General features: G+C 26.0%; 6 protein-coding genes across 6 annotated transcripts; 5 read left to right on the forward strand and 1 right to left on the reverse strand.

Moving 5' to 3' along the window:
• Window positions 1-895: 895 nt before the first annotated feature.
• MKS88_001499 (MOLO1 domain-containing protein) lies at window positions 896-2,898 on the forward strand (the record flags this gene model as incomplete). The annotated part of the gene is made up of 6 exons (XM_067214429.1): window positions 896-1,082; window positions 1,404-1,470; window positions 1,833-1,996; window positions 2,149-2,269; window positions 2,619-2,638; window positions 2,750-2,898. 6 exons carry the CDS (start codon window positions 896-898, stop codon window positions 2,896-2,898), a joined length of 708 nt encoding a protein of 235 aa, XP_067074865.1.
• A 2,396-nt stretch (window positions 2,899-5,294) lies between these two features.
• Window positions 5,295-7,345, forward strand: MKS88_001500 (uncharacterized protein; the record flags this gene model as incomplete). The annotated part of the gene is made up of 5 exons (XM_067214430.1): window positions 5,295-6,125; window positions 6,370-6,486; window positions 6,695-6,781; window positions 7,016-7,110; window positions 7,333-7,345. The coding sequence occupies 5 exons, from the start codon at window positions 5,295-5,297 to the stop codon at window positions 7,343-7,345; spliced, it is 1,143 nt and encodes a 380-aa protein (XP_067074866.1).
• A 1,275-nt stretch (window positions 7,346-8,620) lies between these two features.
• Window positions 8,621-11,995, forward strand: MKS88_001501 (uncharacterized protein; the record flags this gene model as incomplete). Its single annotated transcript, XM_067214431.1, has 10 exons — window positions 8,621-8,713; window positions 8,862-8,939; window positions 9,252-9,560; window positions 9,884-10,144; window positions 10,351-10,410; window positions 10,719-10,810; window positions 10,984-11,100; window positions 11,291-11,393; window positions 11,632-11,714; window positions 11,854-11,995. The coding sequence occupies 10 exons, from the start codon at window positions 8,621-8,623 to the stop codon at window positions 11,993-11,995; spliced, it is 1,338 nt and encodes a 445-aa protein (XP_067074867.1).
• A 365-nt stretch (window positions 11,996-12,360) lies between these two features.
• On the forward strand, window positions 12,361-13,675 carry MKS88_001502 (uncharacterized protein; the record flags this gene model as incomplete). Its single annotated transcript, XM_067214432.1, has 2 exons — window positions 12,361-12,688; window positions 13,170-13,675. The coding sequence occupies 2 exons, from the start codon at window positions 12,361-12,363 to the stop codon at window positions 13,673-13,675; spliced, it is 834 nt and encodes a 277-aa protein (XP_067074868.1).
• Window positions 13,676-16,066: 2,391 nt separating this feature from the next.
• Window positions 16,067-16,477, forward strand: MKS88_001503 (protein transport protein GOT1; the record flags this gene model as incomplete). Its single annotated transcript, XM_067214433.1, has 1 exon — window positions 16,067-16,477. The coding sequence occupies one exon, from the start codon at window positions 16,067-16,069 to the stop codon at window positions 16,475-16,477; it is 411 nt and encodes a 136-aa protein (XP_067074869.1).
• A 1,031-nt stretch (window positions 16,478-17,508) lies between these two features.
• Window positions 17,509-18,819, reverse strand: MKS88_001504 (uncharacterized protein; the record flags this gene model as incomplete). The annotated part of the gene is made up of 2 exons (XM_067214434.1): window positions 17,509-18,478; window positions 18,791-18,819. The coding sequence occupies 2 exons, from the start codon at window positions 18,817-18,819 to the stop codon at window positions 17,509-17,511; spliced, it is 999 nt and encodes a 332-aa protein (XP_067074870.1).
• Window positions 18,820-20,352: the final 1,533 nt, after the last annotated feature.

Here is a 20,352-nt window from a genome sequence, read left to right on the forward strand (position 1 = left end):
TTTATTTTGTTTTATTCTATTTTATTTTGTTTTATTTTATTTTATTTTGTTTTATTTAATTTTATTTTATTTAATTAATTTTTTTTTTTTTTTTTTTTTAAATTTAAATAAGAACTTGATTTTTCTTTTTCTTCTTTTCAAGTTGTGCTTTTTTTTAAAATAAAAAAAAACAGTAACTCTTAAAACGATTTTTAATGAAAAAAGTCTACATTATGATGTAATGTAAGTACACAGGTTAAAAAGAAAAAAAAAAAAAAGAAATCGAGCTTTTTTTCTGCGCATGTAACGTTAAAAATACGTCCAAATTTGTTCTGAGGAAGTAAATGGAAATGAGCGATCGTTCTTCACAAAACTGAATGGAAGGAATGCATTCCCATCAGCCAGCGCACTAGAATGTGTATATATATACGCATACATATGATGAACTAAGCTTAATTAAGTGAAAATAAAAAAAGAACAAATCTACCCAAAAAAAAAAAAAAAAAAAAAAAAAAACATAAAATAATAGGCATATCATTGTATGTGTTACGTTCAATAATAAAGAAAATTATTGTTAATTTTACTATTTAATTTATTTTTAAACATAAATAAACAGATTATTACTTTAAAAAATGAGCGGATTTAGCGTTTTCTTAATTTTTTTTTTGCATGTCTTACACTACTCAGTTATTCGCACGAAAATACCAATTGAAAATCCCCCTTTTATATTCAACAGCAGCGATGAAAGTAACAAGAAAAAAAAAAAAAAAAAAGACAACATATATACATAAAAGTGTATACTCTTCACTACAATCAAAATGAGGTTGTTTTCTACCCAGTTCCGTATTCCATAAAATTATAATTAAATGAGCAAAATAAAAAACAAGAAAAAAAAATTTTTTTAGATGAAATGAGAATGTTTCTTGACAATGAAATACCAAAAGATGATACACTAAAACATCCATATTCACAAGATGTTACTCTTGAGAATTTCCCAAACCCTTTTATTCATCCTTCTTTATGCAATAGAAGTGGGTTAAAATATTCTTACATATGCGACCCAAATAAAATACTATCAAGGAATATAGCGGATAAAGTTGAGGGTACGTTTACTTTTCCTTTTTTTTTTTTTTTAACTATTATACGTTGTGGAAAAAAAAAGAGAAAAAAAAAAAAAAAAACCATAAATCTATGAAGCAATTGCACAATGAAGTAGCTATGGTCGAACAACAGTGATGACCACGCAGAAATATAGGAACGCAAACACAATTCGAAGTTTATTTTGTCTTTGTCTATTTTATATATATATATATATTTTTTTTTTATTTATTTATTTATTTTTTACTTATTTACCTTTTATTAATTTATTTTATTTTATTTTATTTTTTTTTTTTTGGAACTATTGCATTAAATTGCAACTGAAGAGATTTTAAGCTACCAAAGACGCAACTCTAGTCACTACTGCATGGATAAGGGAGAAGTGCCTTATGTGTAATTCGTACATAACATATATTTTTTTTTATTCTCTGTATATTATTTTAAAAGAAAAAATGGAAAAAATTGTACTTGGAAATATTATATAAAAAATAGGTGCTTCTTTTCAAAATGTATATATATGCATATATACGTTAGTAATAATAAATACAAACTAGTGTGTCCTATAATGGTATGCACTCTATCTGAATGTTTTATTTAAAAACGCTAAATAAATATTCATTATCTGTAACTCGTTATTTACTACTTACTACCTATTGTTTTCTTTTTTGTGTAAATAAAAATGTTATGCCTGAATTTGGCATACATATATATTTTTAAAATTCAACAAAATATAAAAAAAATAAATAAAATATTAGTTTAGGTGTGGCTTTGATAAAAAAATTACCTTATGGAATTAGTGCAGACATGTTCGGTAACCAAATATTAGACTACTGGAAATTAGGAAATAAAAATTGTAACGATGGAATTTTACTTCTTTTTGTAAAAGATGATGCAACCTTTGAATTAAAATGGAAGAAAGGTAATTAACACTTTTAAAATTTGTCAGCACGTGAAAACATGAAATGTGACCATCTCCCAAAAAATGTACACTCATGTGTGCATATATATACATATATATGTACACATACTTACGCCCCCTACATGAATATTAATATTGTTGCTTAAAAATAGGAGCGCAGTCAATAATAAATTTCAGAACGGCCACGTCTATGAACAAGTCCTTTAACCAGAACATACGAAGATACTCACTAGAACATTCTATATTAAGGGGTAAAGATGGGGAAATCCCTTCGTATTAAAATTTATAATAATAATTACTATCACTGTTGTATATACGGGGTTAAAAAAAGGGAATATATGAAATTTTTATTTAAGTTACATATGAACAGTAAAATATGTAATTTGTTCTACTTGGTTTTTATATATAATTTAAATTTTATTTTTAATTTTAATTTTATTCACAATTTAAATTTTATTTTTAATTTTAATTTTATTCACAATATAAATTTTTTTAATTTTAATTTTATTCACAATTTAAATTTTATTTTTAATTTTAATTTTATTTATAATTTTAATTTTATTTATAATTTTAATTTTATTTATAATTTTAATTTTATTTCTTTTTTTTTTCTTTTGCGTAGCTGTGAAATTAACATCGCAGGTATGAAGACACATATATACATAAATATATATATATATGTATATATACGTATACATGCTTTATAAAATTCTGGGACAAACTTTGGGTTATTTTTTTTTTCACTTTTTCAAGTACCTCACGGGGGAGATAATTCCACCAACGCAAACGACACAAATGTAATTACGAAGAAAGAAAATATTAAACATAAAAACGCGAAAATATTAAATATGAAAATTCAACATAATGCTGTGTCCATTAACTCTATAGGGTTGTCGCTCTAACTATTGCTATTGTAGTAGGACTAGGTTACCTTGCTTGTATCTTAATAGGTGCCATTAAATAGATAAACATATATATATATATATATATATATATATATATATAAATACAAGTATATATTTGTATACATTTATGCCTATGCATGTGATTCTTTTTTTTTTTTATTTCTTCCAGTGTAACAATTACAAACATGCAATGGTGTTAAATTGTTTTGTTTTTCTTTCAGTTTTCGCTGATGCTCAGAAATGAAACGATTAATTTAAAGGTATTCGTACTTTTCGAAGGATTAAAATGTGCCTTTTTTTTTTTTTTTTTTTTGTTTAAGAATTTAGTATGAATCTTAAATGATAGATATGGCTTAATTTTCTTTTTTTTTTCTCCCCCATTTCTTATCATTAGTTCAAAAAAAATGCGGGGAAATAAAAAAATAAAAATATTGTGTCCACATTTTTGCATTGGAAACGTTCTGCTTTCACTACATATGTATGTCGTAATTAAACCTAATTCTTTTTGTAATTATTCTGTCTTTTTGATGTTTAAATTGTTTCTGTTTTTTTATTTTGAACTTTTTATATAAATATAAATGAAAACTTAAATAGCGAAAAGGTTAACGAATAATATGAATTTTATTTTTTATTTCTTTTACTCAAAAACACACTACCATTAAGCGTTTTTGAGTAATGAGGAAGTAAAGATAATCATGGTTCTTTTTGTTCACTTTTTCTCCCAGTTTTTTATATGCTGTTCTTTCATTTTGGATTTTTTTTTTTTTTCTTTTTTATTTTACCTCTGTCTTTTCTCTCATAACGTTGTGCGTTTTTTCCTTATAACCCTTAATTGCACGTATAAGGTATAAACATCATATACATATGTTCGCTTGCATATATATACAAATAAGCATTACTTTTATTTTATTTTTTTTCCATAGCTTGGGAATAATTTAAAACATCGATTTTTACTCCTTCCCTCCTCCCCCCAATTTTTTTTTTTTTTTTATTATAAAACTTTTCCTTGAAAGAATCCATAAAATGTGTGTGTGTGTGTGTGGGTGTATAATTCATGTTTAATAGGGCATTTATATAAAAAATATTTGTAAGTTCGCGAAAACATCTTAAATTGCCAGTTTTTTTTTTTTATAGATTTAAAAATTTATGAACAAGCAAGAAAAAAAAAAAAAAAAATTGGAATATGTATTTATAGCTACTCATAAAATGTAGCTTCCCAATTTTTACAAATTTTTTTTTTTTTTTTTTTTTTCATTCAGACTTGAACCATTGAGTGCGCACTTACACGCATGAATTAAAAGGAATAAAAAAATGAAAATTTTTAAATGAAAATAAGAAAAAAATATGTTTAAAATTTTTGCAAATACGACACACAAAAAATAAATATAAGAGTAGATAAATTCTTAAACAAAAATACGTATAAATGTATGGGCTATTTAAGTAGTACATGATATTTAATCTTTAGTTACACCTTGATTGTATGATATATACTACCATAATTATAACTGGGACAAAATATATAATGTACTCATAATAAACACATGTACTTGTAAGTATTTTTTTTTAAAAAAAACATCCTAAAATATGAACAAGCTATGCAAAAAAAAAAAAAAAAAAAAATATTCATATAATAAATAGCTATATATGTACTTTACATATGTATTTTTTTTTTAAATACCTACTTTTACCCACTTTTTACGTATTCTCGCCATGTTTATTTTACCTCAAGAAAAGAAAAAAAAATAATCTTTATATATAATAGTATTTCAAGTATAAATATTTTTTTTTTTTGGAAAAAAAACCTATGAGGATAGTATATTTTCTCTACACTGTCGATAAGAGAGTAGAAGTGTCACAACGAAAAACAGACACCTTTATTAATCTTTTTAAGATATTTCTTTGTGATTTTTAATTTTAAGAAAAAATCAACAAAATATCATAGTAGCATAATAATGTATACAAGTTTAAGTACGTAAAAACATACATACTTACACAGATATATGCATGTAATGAGAATGTATTTGCGTTATTGGAAAAAAAAACTTGAGGAAAAAATGAAAATCTTAAATTTAATTTTATAAATAAAATATGTTTACTTTTGCTTTAAGCCGAAAGAATTTTTGTTTAATGCACGAACACTGTAGATACTTCATAGTATTTTTTTAATAAAATGAGGAAGATAAATTTCCGTCACGCATCATATAATATATATATATATAGATAGATAGATATAGATATAGATATAAATATTTATATGCACACACACATGCCCATGCAATTATATTGTTCATTTCTGTTGAAAAGTTTGATTGGTACTTTTAATAAATTGCACCGTATTAACGAGACAATGTGCGTAGCATACCATTTTTGGCGAGAAACTTAACATAGCTACTATGAATACACCTCACACACATATTCCATTTTATAACAATCAGTGTTTTTTTACAAAAAATGTAGAGCCTAAAAAGCATAATGTGAATCCATTTTCCAATAGGGAAACTAACGGCCCAAGGAAACTTTTCAGCTTTCCACAAATGAAAGCAAATGGGCATTCAAATAATAATACCCACTTGAAAATGAACAGAAATATAACATTTAGTATTCCATTAAATATGGAAAGAAGAATTAATTCGAAACAATCGAATAGTGGGAAGAAATATTTTAACAATATAGCTAGTATTGATAATAATTGTATCCAAAATATAAATTTTAATGAAAGTAATAAAAATGCTGATTCACAAATAAAAGGACAACGTGTATACAAACCAAGAACATCCAAAAGCTTATTTAATTTACAAAATTTTAAAAAAAAAATGAATAATTCTTATAATATTTATATAGAAAAATGTTCACGTGTTATCATTTTTGATTTAGATGATACCTTAATTCCTACGTGTTGGATTAGGTCAGCTTTATTATCAAAGCGTAATCCTAATTATGACCAAGCACTTAGAGAATTGCAGAAAGAAATACATTTAAATAAAAAATATAATTTTGAATCAGCTGTTTGTTCGGTTATTCATTTAGCTATTTCTATGTCACACACTGTATTTATTGTTACAAATGCTAGGAGTGATACATGGGTAGAAACAGTAAGATGGCTATTTCCACAATTTTCGAAATTGCTGGATGAGTGCCACATACCTATCATAAGGACTGATCAGTATATGGAACCTTCCCCCCTTAATGTGTTTGAATACTTTCGATACTGGATGAACGCAAAGGTTAATTTCTCAACGGCGAGAGGAAGATAGCAATTATGTGTATACGTTTGTACATGTGTGGGTATTTACATGCATATGTGTGGGTTTCGGCACTTAGCGCGTTTTTATTTATTATACTTCATATATTACTTTCACATAGTATGTTTCATTTACTATGCCTCATTTATTGTACTTTGCATACTTCGTTTTGATGTATATGTGCCTATTATAATGCTTCTCCTTTATATTCTCATTCCTAATGCAGAAAAAAAAATTTGATGAAATACTTAAGGACCATTGCAGTTTTTATCATGAGTTTATTGCAAACAAAATAGATTTTATTTCCTTGGGAGACACGGAATTTGAAGAAGTAGCAGCATACGTAAAATAGCAATAGAAAAATAGAACATACTTTTTAGGACAAGAAATTGTTATCATCCCCTTTGTTTATTCACTCAATTAACTACTATGTGAATATACACATGCATATGCACATATATTTGTACATGAATATATATATATATATATATACTTATTTATATACATGTATTTTCGTGTGTGTGTATTTTATTTTATTTTTTGTCCCATAGGAATTACAATCGAGTAACAAAAATTTAATAAAAAGAGCGTTTAATGTAAAAGTTCAAACAGGCTTATGTATAGAAGACTTTATTGGGGTTAGGAAAATTATCAAGACAATCATAATTTTTTTTTTTTTTTTTTTTTTTGTATTTAGCTATATATGCGAATGCTACTTTGAGAATTATTGTTATTCTGTAATGTGTATATGTGTCAGTACGTGTGGAAGTATATGCGTGAATATGTACAAATATGTATGTACATATATATATATACATATATGTATGTGCAAATATGTAAGTATGTTTATATGCGTTTTCCCACCTTTATAGCAATTAAAGTTAATCCAAGTCGCACTGTCGATTGTTGCAAAAGGATCATACGATTATAAGTATTTGGCTTTATCAGGATCCGTACAAATTAAAATGTAATTGCTTAAATATAAAGGTTTATATAATTTTTTGCAAGTTGCTTGTTGGAAGATAATGATAATTTGTACTTTGATAATTAGGGCATTTTAAAAGAATTCTATTTTTTCACCCTATTCTTATACCATTTCATGACCATAACTATATTTTTTACAATTTTTTCATCATTGTTTTAGGTTTTCATAGGCATTACCCTTCCCCCATCTTTCCCCATTTTTTAGTTTCCCGTTTTAATTAACAATTTTTCAAAATAAATGAATTAAACATTTTTATTCATTTAATTCATAAAATTTTAACAATTACATTTTTGAAGTTTTCAAATGTTGTTACATAGTTTGTTTTATATATACACATGAGTAATATTTATTTTTTTTTTTTGAAATATAAAAATTTTGTTTGTGAAATGATGTATATAAATACTGACGGTCTACATATCTATGTGTTCAAGTTTTTAAATATATACTTACGTACATGTATCCTTTTTCAATTTAAATATATTTATTTAAAAAATATTTCTACATAGTAGTCCTCACCTGCCCACGCATTTATTCACCGTCCTATTTTATTATTTTATTTTGTTAAGTTATTAATTTATTTTATTTATTTTATTTTTTCCTTTTATTTTATCCATTTATTTTATTTTTTTTATTCATTTTTAAAAAGTGTGCATTCATAATTTTCAAATCTTATTATTTAAAAAAAATTTTGTTTTATTAAATGTTCATGTATTAAATGTACAAGTCTTTTCCCTTCGGTTTACTTTCATCAGCTGAAATGGAGAATTACATATGCATAAATATGCATATGTATTATATATATATATATACGTACACTTATATACATTTTTATATAAACAGGCATACACGTATACACATGTATACATTTTATGTGTATCTTTTTTTCCGCATAGTTCATAATTAATTTTGCTTTTTTAAATACTCGATTTTATGTTTTGCTTTTTTATTGGTAGTATTCATAATTTTAAAAAATGTGAAAAAAGAATTATAACTTAAAAAAAAAAAATAAATATATATATATATATATATATTTTTTTTGTCAAACTGTATGCGCACACGGGTTTAAGGACAAAAGAATAGAAAGACACGAAAAAATGTGTATCTTTTCCAATAAAATTATATCCTTTAAGTGATGAGCTATTTCTTTTGCTTTGTAGTTTATATCATTTCATTTTTTGAAACGTAAATTCCTTTTCAATCGCAAAATACGAGTGTCTATTTTGACATCAAAAGGGGAAATATTCGAGGGAACTGAATGAAGAAGCTCATAAGGAAGTTTTTAATTTATACGATATGAATACATATATATATATATATATATATATGTATATGCACATTTTTAATATATGTGATATATATAAGTGTACGTGAACGAAATATAAAATTCTATAAGAGTGCTTCTTAACGTTGTGTTGTTACACTGCAATGAACTTCCAAACTCTTTTTTCTACATTACAAAAGAGATAAAAAAAAAAAATAATAATAATAAAAAATGATAAATAATACCAAAAAGAAAAAAGAGGACAATAAGAAGTTAAAAAAAAAGCCAAATACACTTAAAAAAAAGAAAAATGCTTCGGAAAAAGTATGATATGTTAAGAACATAAAGCGCTTAAATGAGGCATATGCATAATTAAACATAAGAGATATACTATATATATATATATACGTATATTTATTTATTTAGTTAATTATATAAATGAATGCGTTATGCCTTTCCCTTTTTTTGAAAGAAAAACGTCTCAAACGATAAGAAAAATGAGAAACCTCGTACAATCTTAATATGGATAGACTTGCTGAAAAATCTGAAAGTACAACAATGAAAAAAAAGAAAAGAAAGGAAAAAATAAAAATAAGATAAATAATGTGAAACAAATGGTGTAAAACGAATAATATGGACAAATAATATAGAAAAAATAATGAAAAATATAAAATTTGCATAATGAGAACTTAGAGGCTTCATAGTCGGAATAGTCAAAGATATGCAATATTAGACGTCCCCCAAAAAAATACATATGCACATGTACATACATACATATATATATATAGTATATATATATGTATATTCTCGATATAAACCTTTTTTCGAGTAAGTGAAAATATACCCACCCTCCTCACATTAGCTGAAGCAGCTGAGAAAGAACATAGACGAAGAAATAAGCAACTATGAGATAAACAAAAATATTAACGACAAGCTATTACTATTTTTAAATAACGATTTAGAAGAAAATGCTATATTAGAAAAAATTGACGAGTTAAAAAATAGCAAGTTAAGTATATTAGTAGACATTCATAAGGAAAATATGAACAACCTACAAAAACAATTTGAACAAGATATATATAAAATGTTTAACGATTTTGAAGAAGATCAAAAAATTTTAATTAGAAATAGAAACAGTATAATTCATAACATTAACCTGTTTTATAGAAAGGTGAGAAGCTTGGCTCCTTTTCACTCTTTGCGTGGAGCGTCAGTGCGTGCGTGTACGTAGGTGTTTATGTATTATGTAAGTGTATATGTATGTATGTATGTATGTACGTATGTATGTATGTATATATGCATGTATGTATGGGTATATGTGCATATGTGTAAATAGTATGGGTGTACAATACATCTCTTGTGGGCTTAGTTCTTTTTTTTTTTTTTTTTTTTGCCTTGTTATTTATATCGTTTTCCACTTACATAATATTTTTATCACTTAACCGGTATGCTTAATTGTCTTTCTCTTTTACATATGCTTTTTTAATTAATTAGTTGGAGGAAAACCAAAAAGAGAGGAAAACTAATTTAGAAAAAGAAGAGCTTCATATGATGGATGAAATACGGAAAAACTACATTGCAGAGAGATACATAGCAAATTACAAGTTTGAGAAATTCAGAGAGGAAGATAACAAAACTTTTAGGGACCTACTTGCGGAAAATAAAAAAGTACTGAACGAAGAACGTGAAAATTACAATTCAGTCAAAACTAAGTATGAAAGAAATAAAGAGAGTCTGTTGTCTAAGGAGAAGGAGGTACTGGGGAGCAAAGGAGATAAAAATAAGAAGAGGCGGATAAAGATGGAAACGATGAAGAAAAAGAATAACAATAAGAATAAAACAACACGAAAAAAAAAAAAAAAAAAAAAATGATGCAAGTTCATGCTAATTAAAATACAATTTTTTCACCATCCTTTCCCCCGTTTACTCGTTTGCTGTTTTGCTTTTTTTTATTTTTTAAGGTACACGAACTGGAATTAAAAATTGACAGCTGGAAATTAAAATTAGAGAATGAAATTAAGGTTAGAGCTTCAACAAAAAAAAAAAAAAAAAAAAGAGAAACAGAAATAGAAACAGAAACAGAAACATAAATAAAAAGAAAAAAATTAAGTACCAAAACTGTAGAAAAGAAAAATAGGAAAACAATAAAGGAGCTGTCTATAAATTCATGAATCCTTACGGACTCCCTTTTTTCTCTCATCATATTTTTATTCATTACCCTGTTACTAACATAATTACTGCCGTCATCTTCTTGTATTCGTTACCTCTACTACTACTACTACTACTATAATTATTACTTTAATATTTTTCTGCTTCTATATCTTTACAGATATACGAAATGCAAATTGAGAGGCTACGAAATGAGAAAACGCAACTGTTAAATCACATAAGAGCAATTAAGTTGATACTGCAAAAATTGAAGTAACTGAAAAATCATAAGTAGAAGGGTGTATAAATAATTGTTTGTAGAGTAGTATAGTGTTGCTCTCTGAGCCCCTGCAAACATACCCACGTACACACACACACAAATGCATATATACACATACTGGCACAAAAAAATATAATTTATCTTCTTTTTTATATGGTGTATTAAGACATAATGACAAGCAAAGACTAATTGACATAACTGTAAATTCCAGCAAATGCATAAGCAAGTTGGAAGAAAATATTTCCCTAGCAAACAAGTTAATTAATACTAATAATTTATGCAGGTTTGATTTTTGTGTAAGAGGGGATTATAATTGTTCGCATGCGCTCATGTACTTTCTGTGTATATAGTATATATACATGCATATGGATATACATACAACATATATATTTATGTATGCGTATATGTCTGTTTACCTTTTCTTTTTTTACAAAAAAGTATTGATCTGTACCTGAAAATATTTTCTTTTTAAGGAAGTACGAAACTGAGAGAGAACAAATTTTTTCGAGTTTAGACTCGATGAAGCAAAACAAAAGAGACGAATATGTTGACGCTGCGGGAGAAGAATTGCTTGTAGTGAAAATAAAATAAAAAAAAAATAAAAAAAAAAAAAAAGTTTAAATAAGCAAAATGAGGAATGGATTACATAAATATGTGAATGAATGGATGAATGAATATGTGCATAAATGAATATGTGAATATATAAACATATGCTTATTCAAATATATGAATATACAAACGATTTAATCAATAAGCACGGACTAGGGCAATAACAAAGGGACATGTTTTCTTCTATTTTTTTTTTTCCTATCAGAAAAATATGAAAAAAGGAAATGAGAATAAGGCACATTTGCTTGAAAACTTTTTTAAAAGGAAGAACAAAGCAATCTTAGATATGTTCGTATAAAAAGTTGTATCAATTTCCAGCCGTTAATTTGTGTATTGACATATAATACGTGTGGACATGCGCGTGTACATACGCATTTACATATTTTTCATTGCAACTAACTTATACATTTTTGTTTTACCATCACAGAATTATCTTAAAGAAGGAACTACAAACTCTCAAAAAGGAAAATAAAAAATACAATAAAATTATTGATGATATGGAAAATAAACTAAACTTTAACAAAAAAGTGAAGATTAAGAAGGATGAATTTGTTATAAGAGCGGCGTAATCCTTTTTTCTTTTTTTTAATTTTTACTTATTTACTAAAACTTTAAATGGAGCTGCAATATGTACAAGTAATTGCATTGCTAGCTCGCTCATATATACGTAATACATACATACATACATACATACATGCATACATACATACTTCTTCATATACAATATATATGGATAGGCGCGCGTAGGTACTTATTCATTACCAATGTATTAACAAACAAGAGAGCAGCTTAACGAATGACGGAACACACCTGCATTAGATGAAGCAAAATTAGCTAGCTCCTTTACTATTTTACTATTTTTTTTTTTTTTTTTCTCTTAATAATTAACGTCAATATGCTCTTTTATTATGACAAAAACATGAACTGGAGAAAAATGAAAAAAACAGTTGTAGGTAATATTACCTACTTTACAAAAAATGTACTTCCAAACAACCTTTTTAAAATAAGTTCTGTTTGTTTTTCTTCAAAAGTCGAAATACCTCACTTCTTCAATGAGTGCTCGAAAATACCTGTGAGTAAATACAATTCATGTGAAGAAATGTGCGAGAAAAAGAAACATAACAGCAACGATTATATATTAACAAACAACATTTATTATGTAAAAGAATTAGATTTCTTTGAGAGGCTTATCAAAGTATATATTGATGTTATATTTAACTATCCAAAATATCCTGTTCATGTTCAGGATTTACATATTTTTTGTAAGAAAAAAATAAATAAATAAACAAATGAAAAAAAGAACAAACAAATGAAAAAAAGAACAAACAAATGAAAAAAAGAACAAACAAATGAAAAAAAGAACAAACAAATGAATAAATGAATAAACAAATGAATAAATGAATAAACAAATGAGTAAGAAAATCAATAATTAAGTTTATAAATTGATCCGAAAAATAGCGAGATATAAGTTTTTTTTTTTTTTTTTTAAATATAAATAATATGCACTTTTTGTTTACTCAAAAATATAATTTACTGAGTATGCATATTTCCTTGTGGTTTAATTTGTCTATTCAAATAATGTAAACGTTTGGTATCACGTTGGAAATACAGAGTCGGCTTTTTATTTTAACACCTTATGTGCATATATATATACATGTAGCATATGTATGTTTGTGCACCTGTACCCATTATGTGCACCTTATATACGAATATATATATACTTGTTATTTTTGCATATCATAGGCAGAAGTATATTAAAAGAGAAGGTTGAAAATGTTAAAAGGAGCAAAGAGCACAAGAATCGAATATTATTTGGGAGCGTGGAGCCAGCACCTAGTACTTTGAATGCTTATCTTGTTGAATTAAATGATGAGTCAGAGAAAAATGAAAATAAGACAGAACAAAATATGAATGAAATTGTTGAAAAGGTAAAGAAGGTTTATAATTATAAAAATGTACTGTATGCTTTATTCACGTTAGAACATAAAAAAATTGTATTTAATTATACACAAAATATATTAGAAAGAGATTTACAACACTGCTTCCTTAATTCTACTGTAAATGCAAGTAAAGAAATATATCGATTTATTAAAAGAAATGGGAAAGATAACATATATATTTACGTCCTTGAATATTCCGATAATTTGCATATATTGAAAAAGCGTTATGATTTTGTTAAAAATTTATTTTTTAGTATTTCTGAACAGAACAAGGATAAGCATGCGAGAATATGTAGGGTTAATACGTAATATGGATGGAATTGTAAATAGAATTATAAATATTTCGCCTTATCAGCATAACATCATTGTTAGTACAAAAATGAACGATTCAACCGCAAGAGGTTGGTAATTGATAAACCGGTATATCGGTAAAGCAGTAAATCCTTTTTTTTTTTTTTTTTGTTTTGTTTTGTTTTTAATTTTATTACATTTTGTTATATTTCGCCATGTTTTGCTATATTTAATTATATATCTTCACGTTTTGTTATATTTTATAATATATCTTCTCATTTTGTTTATATTTCTTTTTAAAGGTTAAAAGAAACATGTACTTTATTTTAGTAATACAATAATGTAAAAAAAAAAAACTACATCAAATGCACTAACATAAAAATTATTGCTAAGCTGTACTACTCGGTTGCAAGTGAGTTTTCTGGAAACTTCATATTTTTTAAGTCTTTTTAAAAAAGCAGGTGGTAAGGGAGCTATTAAAATTTATAATACATACAAATAAAAATGTAAATATATATATATATATATACATATATATGATTGTATATACATATATGAATGTACATAAATGTATTTATGATAAAGGTGGTAAAAAAAAAAAAAAAGACGTAAAAACAAAAACTTCATCTTAATGCGAAAATATAAAAAAATAAAAAATATGTACTACATATTATATTATTCCGCATGTTAAACTATATGTACAAAATATAATGGCATACATATAAAATACATTTATATAATATAGGATATATAAAAAATCGTCATGCAAATCGGATATGAAAAAAAAAAAAAAAAAAAATACCGGACCAACGTAGCTACAATTTTATAAGCACAACTACACGCGATAAAATATAAAATAAAAAAAAAAAAAAACTTTGTATGAAAAAAGAAAAACTAGACTTAGCATAGTAAATATATATAATATATATTATATATAAAATACATGTATTGTAAGAGTACAGTACAAAATTAATATTATTTTATTATAATTCCTACTTGTTTAAATTTGCTTTTTAAATTTAGCTGCGAAATGTGGTATAAAAATTAAGTTATATGTATATTACTATATTTTATAATAATAATATATGAAAAAAAAAAATTTAATAATTATACTTATTGTCGACTTAATTCTATATTATTTTATTGTGGGCAATTCTTTTAATTTTTTCTTCAAAAAAAAAAAAAAAAAATATTATTATTATTATTTTATTATTATTATTGGTTGCATAGTAATAAATTTGAAAAAAACAGTTTAAAGCGAAGAGAGGATATACATTTTGTATTCATTTTTCTATGTATATATGTATACATTTTATATATGCGTAAATGTATTGATATATTTAGGCATATATAAAAGAACTACGTGAATATGTATATTGTATGTACGGTTTTATTTACATTACTTGCTAACATTCATTTTATTTGCGTTTAATAAAAAGGAAAAGCAAAATAATATTAAATGTAAAAAGTGCAGCTTTATAAAACTATGCTGTATTATATATGTATACGTTAATGCATATATATATATTTATGGAAGTTCATATGTATATATATTTAAATTTATTTTTTTAACCCGTTTTATTTGCCATATAATAATAGAAGTATAACTGTATGACTATTTGAGACATTTGAATGAAATTTATTGTAACTTGCTTGATTTGTGTTTATATAATTCATTCAAGATTTACTTGAACGTATAAAGGAAGGGAAAAAGAAAAAAGGAAAAATTAGGGGCAAAGAAAGAAAAAAGAAAAAATTAGGGGCAAAGAAAGAAAAAAGAAAAAATTAGGGGCAAAGAAAGAAAAAAGAAAAAATTAGGGGCAAAGAAAGAAAAAAGAAAAAAGTAAGGATAAAGAAAGAAAAAAGAAAAAAAAAGAAGACCATGGCCGATTCCCTACATAATGAAAAAACATTTATAATTTATGCGAATACTTATTGACCTTTTTTGAGAAAATCATATAGACGATTTAATTAGTAGTATATATATATGTATAGTATTATTATATCTGACACATCAGCAGAGAAGAAAGTTAAAAGGGGAAAAAATGCGCTTGCTTTAATAGCTACCATATGTAATGTAAATTGTACATAAGGACATATATATATATTATTTATATATATGTAATAATATGGCTAACATGTATTAACATCTAAACATATGCGCACATTTGTATATATATATATATATATATATATATATATATATATATATATATATATATGTATATGTATATATATACGTCACACCGGTTGAGAAACAATAAAAACGCAGCTATCAGAAACGTGTTTATGACAAGTGGATTGATAAAAAGTTTAATCGTATTAACAGATAAGGGGGAAAATAAGAAAAATTAGATAAAAAAAAATACTGCTATATTATAGTAGTACTCTAAATGTGAAAAGAAAAAAATGTTAGATGAAAATAAAACCATAGGATTACTACTATTTTTTTTAGGAATAGTATCGGGGTTTATTGGAGTATTTCTATTTTTTGATAAATTTTTTTTATGTGTATCAAATTTGTTTTTTTTATTAGGCTTATATTATTTAGTAGGAACAACAAAAATTGTAAGATTTTTAATGAACAAAAAAAAAATTGTAGGTAGTGCAAGTTTTTTATTTGGTTTCTTCTTAATAATTTTAAACAGAACATTAATTGGCTTTGTATTTCAGACATTTGGAATATATAAATTATTCTTTTCCTTTTTGCCAAATATTGTGCATTTTGTAAAATATTCACCTATTGGTTTCATATTAAATTTACCTGGAATAAAGCAACTGGCGGATTACCTTGTAAATAGCGATCGATTGCCCATTTAAAAAAAGCGCCCTTAGCATTAATACATGTACATATATGTATGTGTGTTTTTGTGCATGCATGCATATATACATATATGTGTACAATATATGTATAATATATATGTTTATATTAAACTTCCTTCCACTGCCATGCAATACAGCTACATTGCTTATAAGTATATACATGTACGAAGTATGTAGGCGTGTATAAAGTATATATATACATGTATAATAATATGTTGTTCTGTTACTTTCCAATATTTTCTATTTTTTTCCTTTTTTTCCCTTTTATTTGCCTGTTTTTACCTTTTCTTTGCCTTTTTTTTTTTACGTATGATAATTTTTCTCGTGTTTGCCTTTTTTCACTTTTTTATGCTTCTCTCGATTTTTTCGATTATTACACAGTTGTTTTGTACCTTTTGATAATAACACAATTGTTTTGTATTCTTCTTTTTTTTTAAACCTCATATGATAAAAGCCTCTAAATTTAAAAAATATTGTTGCCGTTGCAGATGCACTACACGTATGTATATATATATATATATATATATATATATAGATATACGTATATGTATACATACGTACTTATATAGGTACGTATGTGTATACCGCGTGAAGCGCATTTACACAAACAAACACACTTGCTCATATGTGCGTTCATGTATATGTGTTGTGCACGTGTATGCGTGTTTATCCCTTCATTCACTTCAAGGGGGAGGACATAAAATCGTAAGGCAGTTGTTTGACGGGAGTGCGGAAGAAAGAAGTTCTAATTTCTACGCAAAAATAATGTTAAATTGCTAAGAGTAAAGAAATAAAACTAATGGGATATGATGCAGGTGTGCGTACACATATATACACATACACATATACACATATACACATATATACATATGTACATCCATATGTATATATATATATATATATATATATGAACTTATGCGGTGTTCCATATCATCGCGTGAACGGTTGGTTCCACGTGGTGAAGGTAAAATACACGAAAAGGTTAAGAAACATTATGAGGAATACATGTTAACAACAAAAGATGCGGGTCAGACAACCGTAAATCCAGAATCTGTAATTTCAAAGTTTAGGGATTTATACTTGCTTAAGAACTCAGAGCACTTAACTGTCATTTTTCGTACTGTTTGATTCTTTTTCTTCGTTCTTTTTAGAATTATAATTGTGTTGGAGCAAGATAAACTAACAATGTAATCAGAAAAGTCGAATGCAAAATCAGAGTTGTATGCTTTTTTTATTTGCGAACTATTAATTAGTAGTACAAAAAAATCATTCTCATATGAAATTTTTTTTAAAATTAAAGAAAATTTAATAAAAAGCTGATGTTTTTTATAGCTATCAATTTTTTCATTTCCATTGAATATAGAATTAAATGAATCAATTACAAGTAAAGATATTTTATAATATTTTAAAATGTAATATATTTCTTTCTCAAATAAAATAAAGAAATCTGTTTCGTCGTTAATTTTTTGAATATATAAATTTTGCAGTACATTTCGAGCCATGTTCTTTCTTTTTTCATCAAAAGATGATGAGCGGCCGTAACTCTGCGGTTTTTTTGACGCTTCTACTCCCTTTTGATTAAGCATCTCTTCATCAAACAAATGATTTTTTTCAGAGTCTATAAAATTGTCGCCACTTAGTTTACTAACATTGGGTGCATTTAAATAATCTTCATTACTATCAACAAAGTTTTCTACACATGCAACACCGTAGCTGTTACTATTATACACAATATTACTAACCTGCTTCTTCTGCTCTAACTTCTTTTCCACTATTTCTGTAAGTCTGTGCATTGGAAATATTCTATTAATATAAATATAAAAAACGATATTTTCTTTCTTCTCTTCAAATGTTTTTAAAAGTTGTTCTGCACATAATGTTAAGGCGAATTGTGTTTTCCCACTTCCTGAACCTCCTATTATTTCGACCAAGCTATAATTTAATATGCCATTCTCGAAAAAAAAATTTAGCTTCTTGTTGTCAAATCTTAGTTTTTTTCTGAAAAAGAAGAAAGAAGCAATTAAAATTTTAATACGTGATGAAAAGGCGTCATTATGCTTGAGGCAAAATAGTACAAATGTAATCCTCTAGCCTGCTATACATTCTTATCAATATGTGTACATAAGTATATGTATGTATAATATTTATACACACATATATTTATATGTGCATATACATATAATTATGCTCATTTGGGATTTTTTTTTCTCTTTAAAAAAAAAAAAACCTGTCTACTTTGTTGAAAGTGACGTCGTCAAATATTTTTTGAACAGATCTGCACGTACGATGATTCATCAGCGAAGAATGGACCTAACAAATTGTTTTACAATTGGACTCATTCGATTGCGATAACTGAGAACTGCTTATCCGTTCCGAAGGTTATGTGCCCATTCGTTGAAAAATTTATTCGCTTATTTGTTCAGAGAATTATTTGAATATTAGATCATTTGATCATTTATTTGTTCAATTATGCGCTTGCGTATTTGTTAATTAATCTTTTTTTTTTTTTTTTTACCTCATATTACTTTATTTTTATTCTATTTTTACTCTATTTCTGCTTTATTTTTGCCAAATTTTTATTTTTTTTTTTTTATTTTCTCTTAAATTTGTATGAACACAGCCATGTCCGCTTGGGCTCCTCGTCAAGTGTATTTAAAAAAAAAAAAAAATAAAATAAAATAAAATAAGGCAAGTTTGAATATGTGCATTGGTGCGCTATCTTGTTATTCCTTCAAGAATATATATTTTACCCTTATCATTGCACTACCATATATATACATTAAAACGTGCATACATGCGTAAGTACATACATCGTATAAGTACATACATCGTATAAGTACATACATCGCATAAGTACATACATCGCATAAGTACATACATCGTATAAGCACATACATCGTATAAGTACATACATCGCATAAGTACATACATCGCATAAGTACATACATCGCATAAGTACATACATCGCATAAGTACATACATGAATGCTTAAATACGTACGTACGTAGGGGAGTTGCCACTTGACATGGCACTAGCAAAAAGCTGTAACAGATGAAGAAGCAGTAATTATACAGTTATACAGTTTTACAGCCATACAGTTTTACAGCCATACAGTTATACAGCCATACAGTTATACAGCCATATAATTATACAGCCATACAGTCATACAGCCATACAGTCATACAGCCATACAGTTATACAGTCATACAGTTATATAATTACACAATTATAATATTTCGGAAAAGAGAAAAAATTGAAAAGGCCAAGAAATACATTTCTTTACTAACAGTTGGTAGGTTACATCACTTCGTGCTTCTCTGGGGTTTACAAGAAAAAAAGGGAAAAATATATCATTCGGGAATTCCCACATATATATGTATATATACATATGTATGTAAGTGTGAATATATGTATACAGGAATAGTGCGTTCTTATTTGCACAACTTTGGTACATCCATTTTACTTTAGTTTTTTTTTTTTTTTTTTTGTTCAAACAACGACCTTTGCGCTATGCGAGGGGAAGGTATCAAGATATTAGCGGCTTAGCATGGGCGAACGTAAGATAAGCAAACAAATACGGAAAAAATGAAAAAAAAAAAAAAAAAAAAAAAAAAAAAAAAAAAAAAAAAAAAAAAAAAAAAAAAAAGAAAAAACGAAACAAAAGAGAGGGTAAAAAGAAGGAAAAAAACAAAAGAAAAAACGAAGGAAAAGAGAAGGAAAAAAGAAGGAAAAAAGAAGGAAAAAAAAAACTTTAACCTATATAATCGCTCCACTATTTTTATAGGAAGTTCGTAAGGGGTGGAGAAAATAAAAAAGTAGAGTATACAAATGTGTTGCATACGAGTGAATAGAACAAAGGCATGAACAACATG

The sequence above is a fragment of the Plasmodium brasilianum genome, chromosome 5, assembly GCF_023973825.1.
Source record: "Plasmodium brasilianum strain Bolivian I chromosome 5, whole genome shotgun sequence".
Classification (NCBI taxonomy): Eukaryota; Apicomplexa; class Aconoidasida; order Haemosporida; family Plasmodiidae; genus Plasmodium; species Plasmodium brasilianum.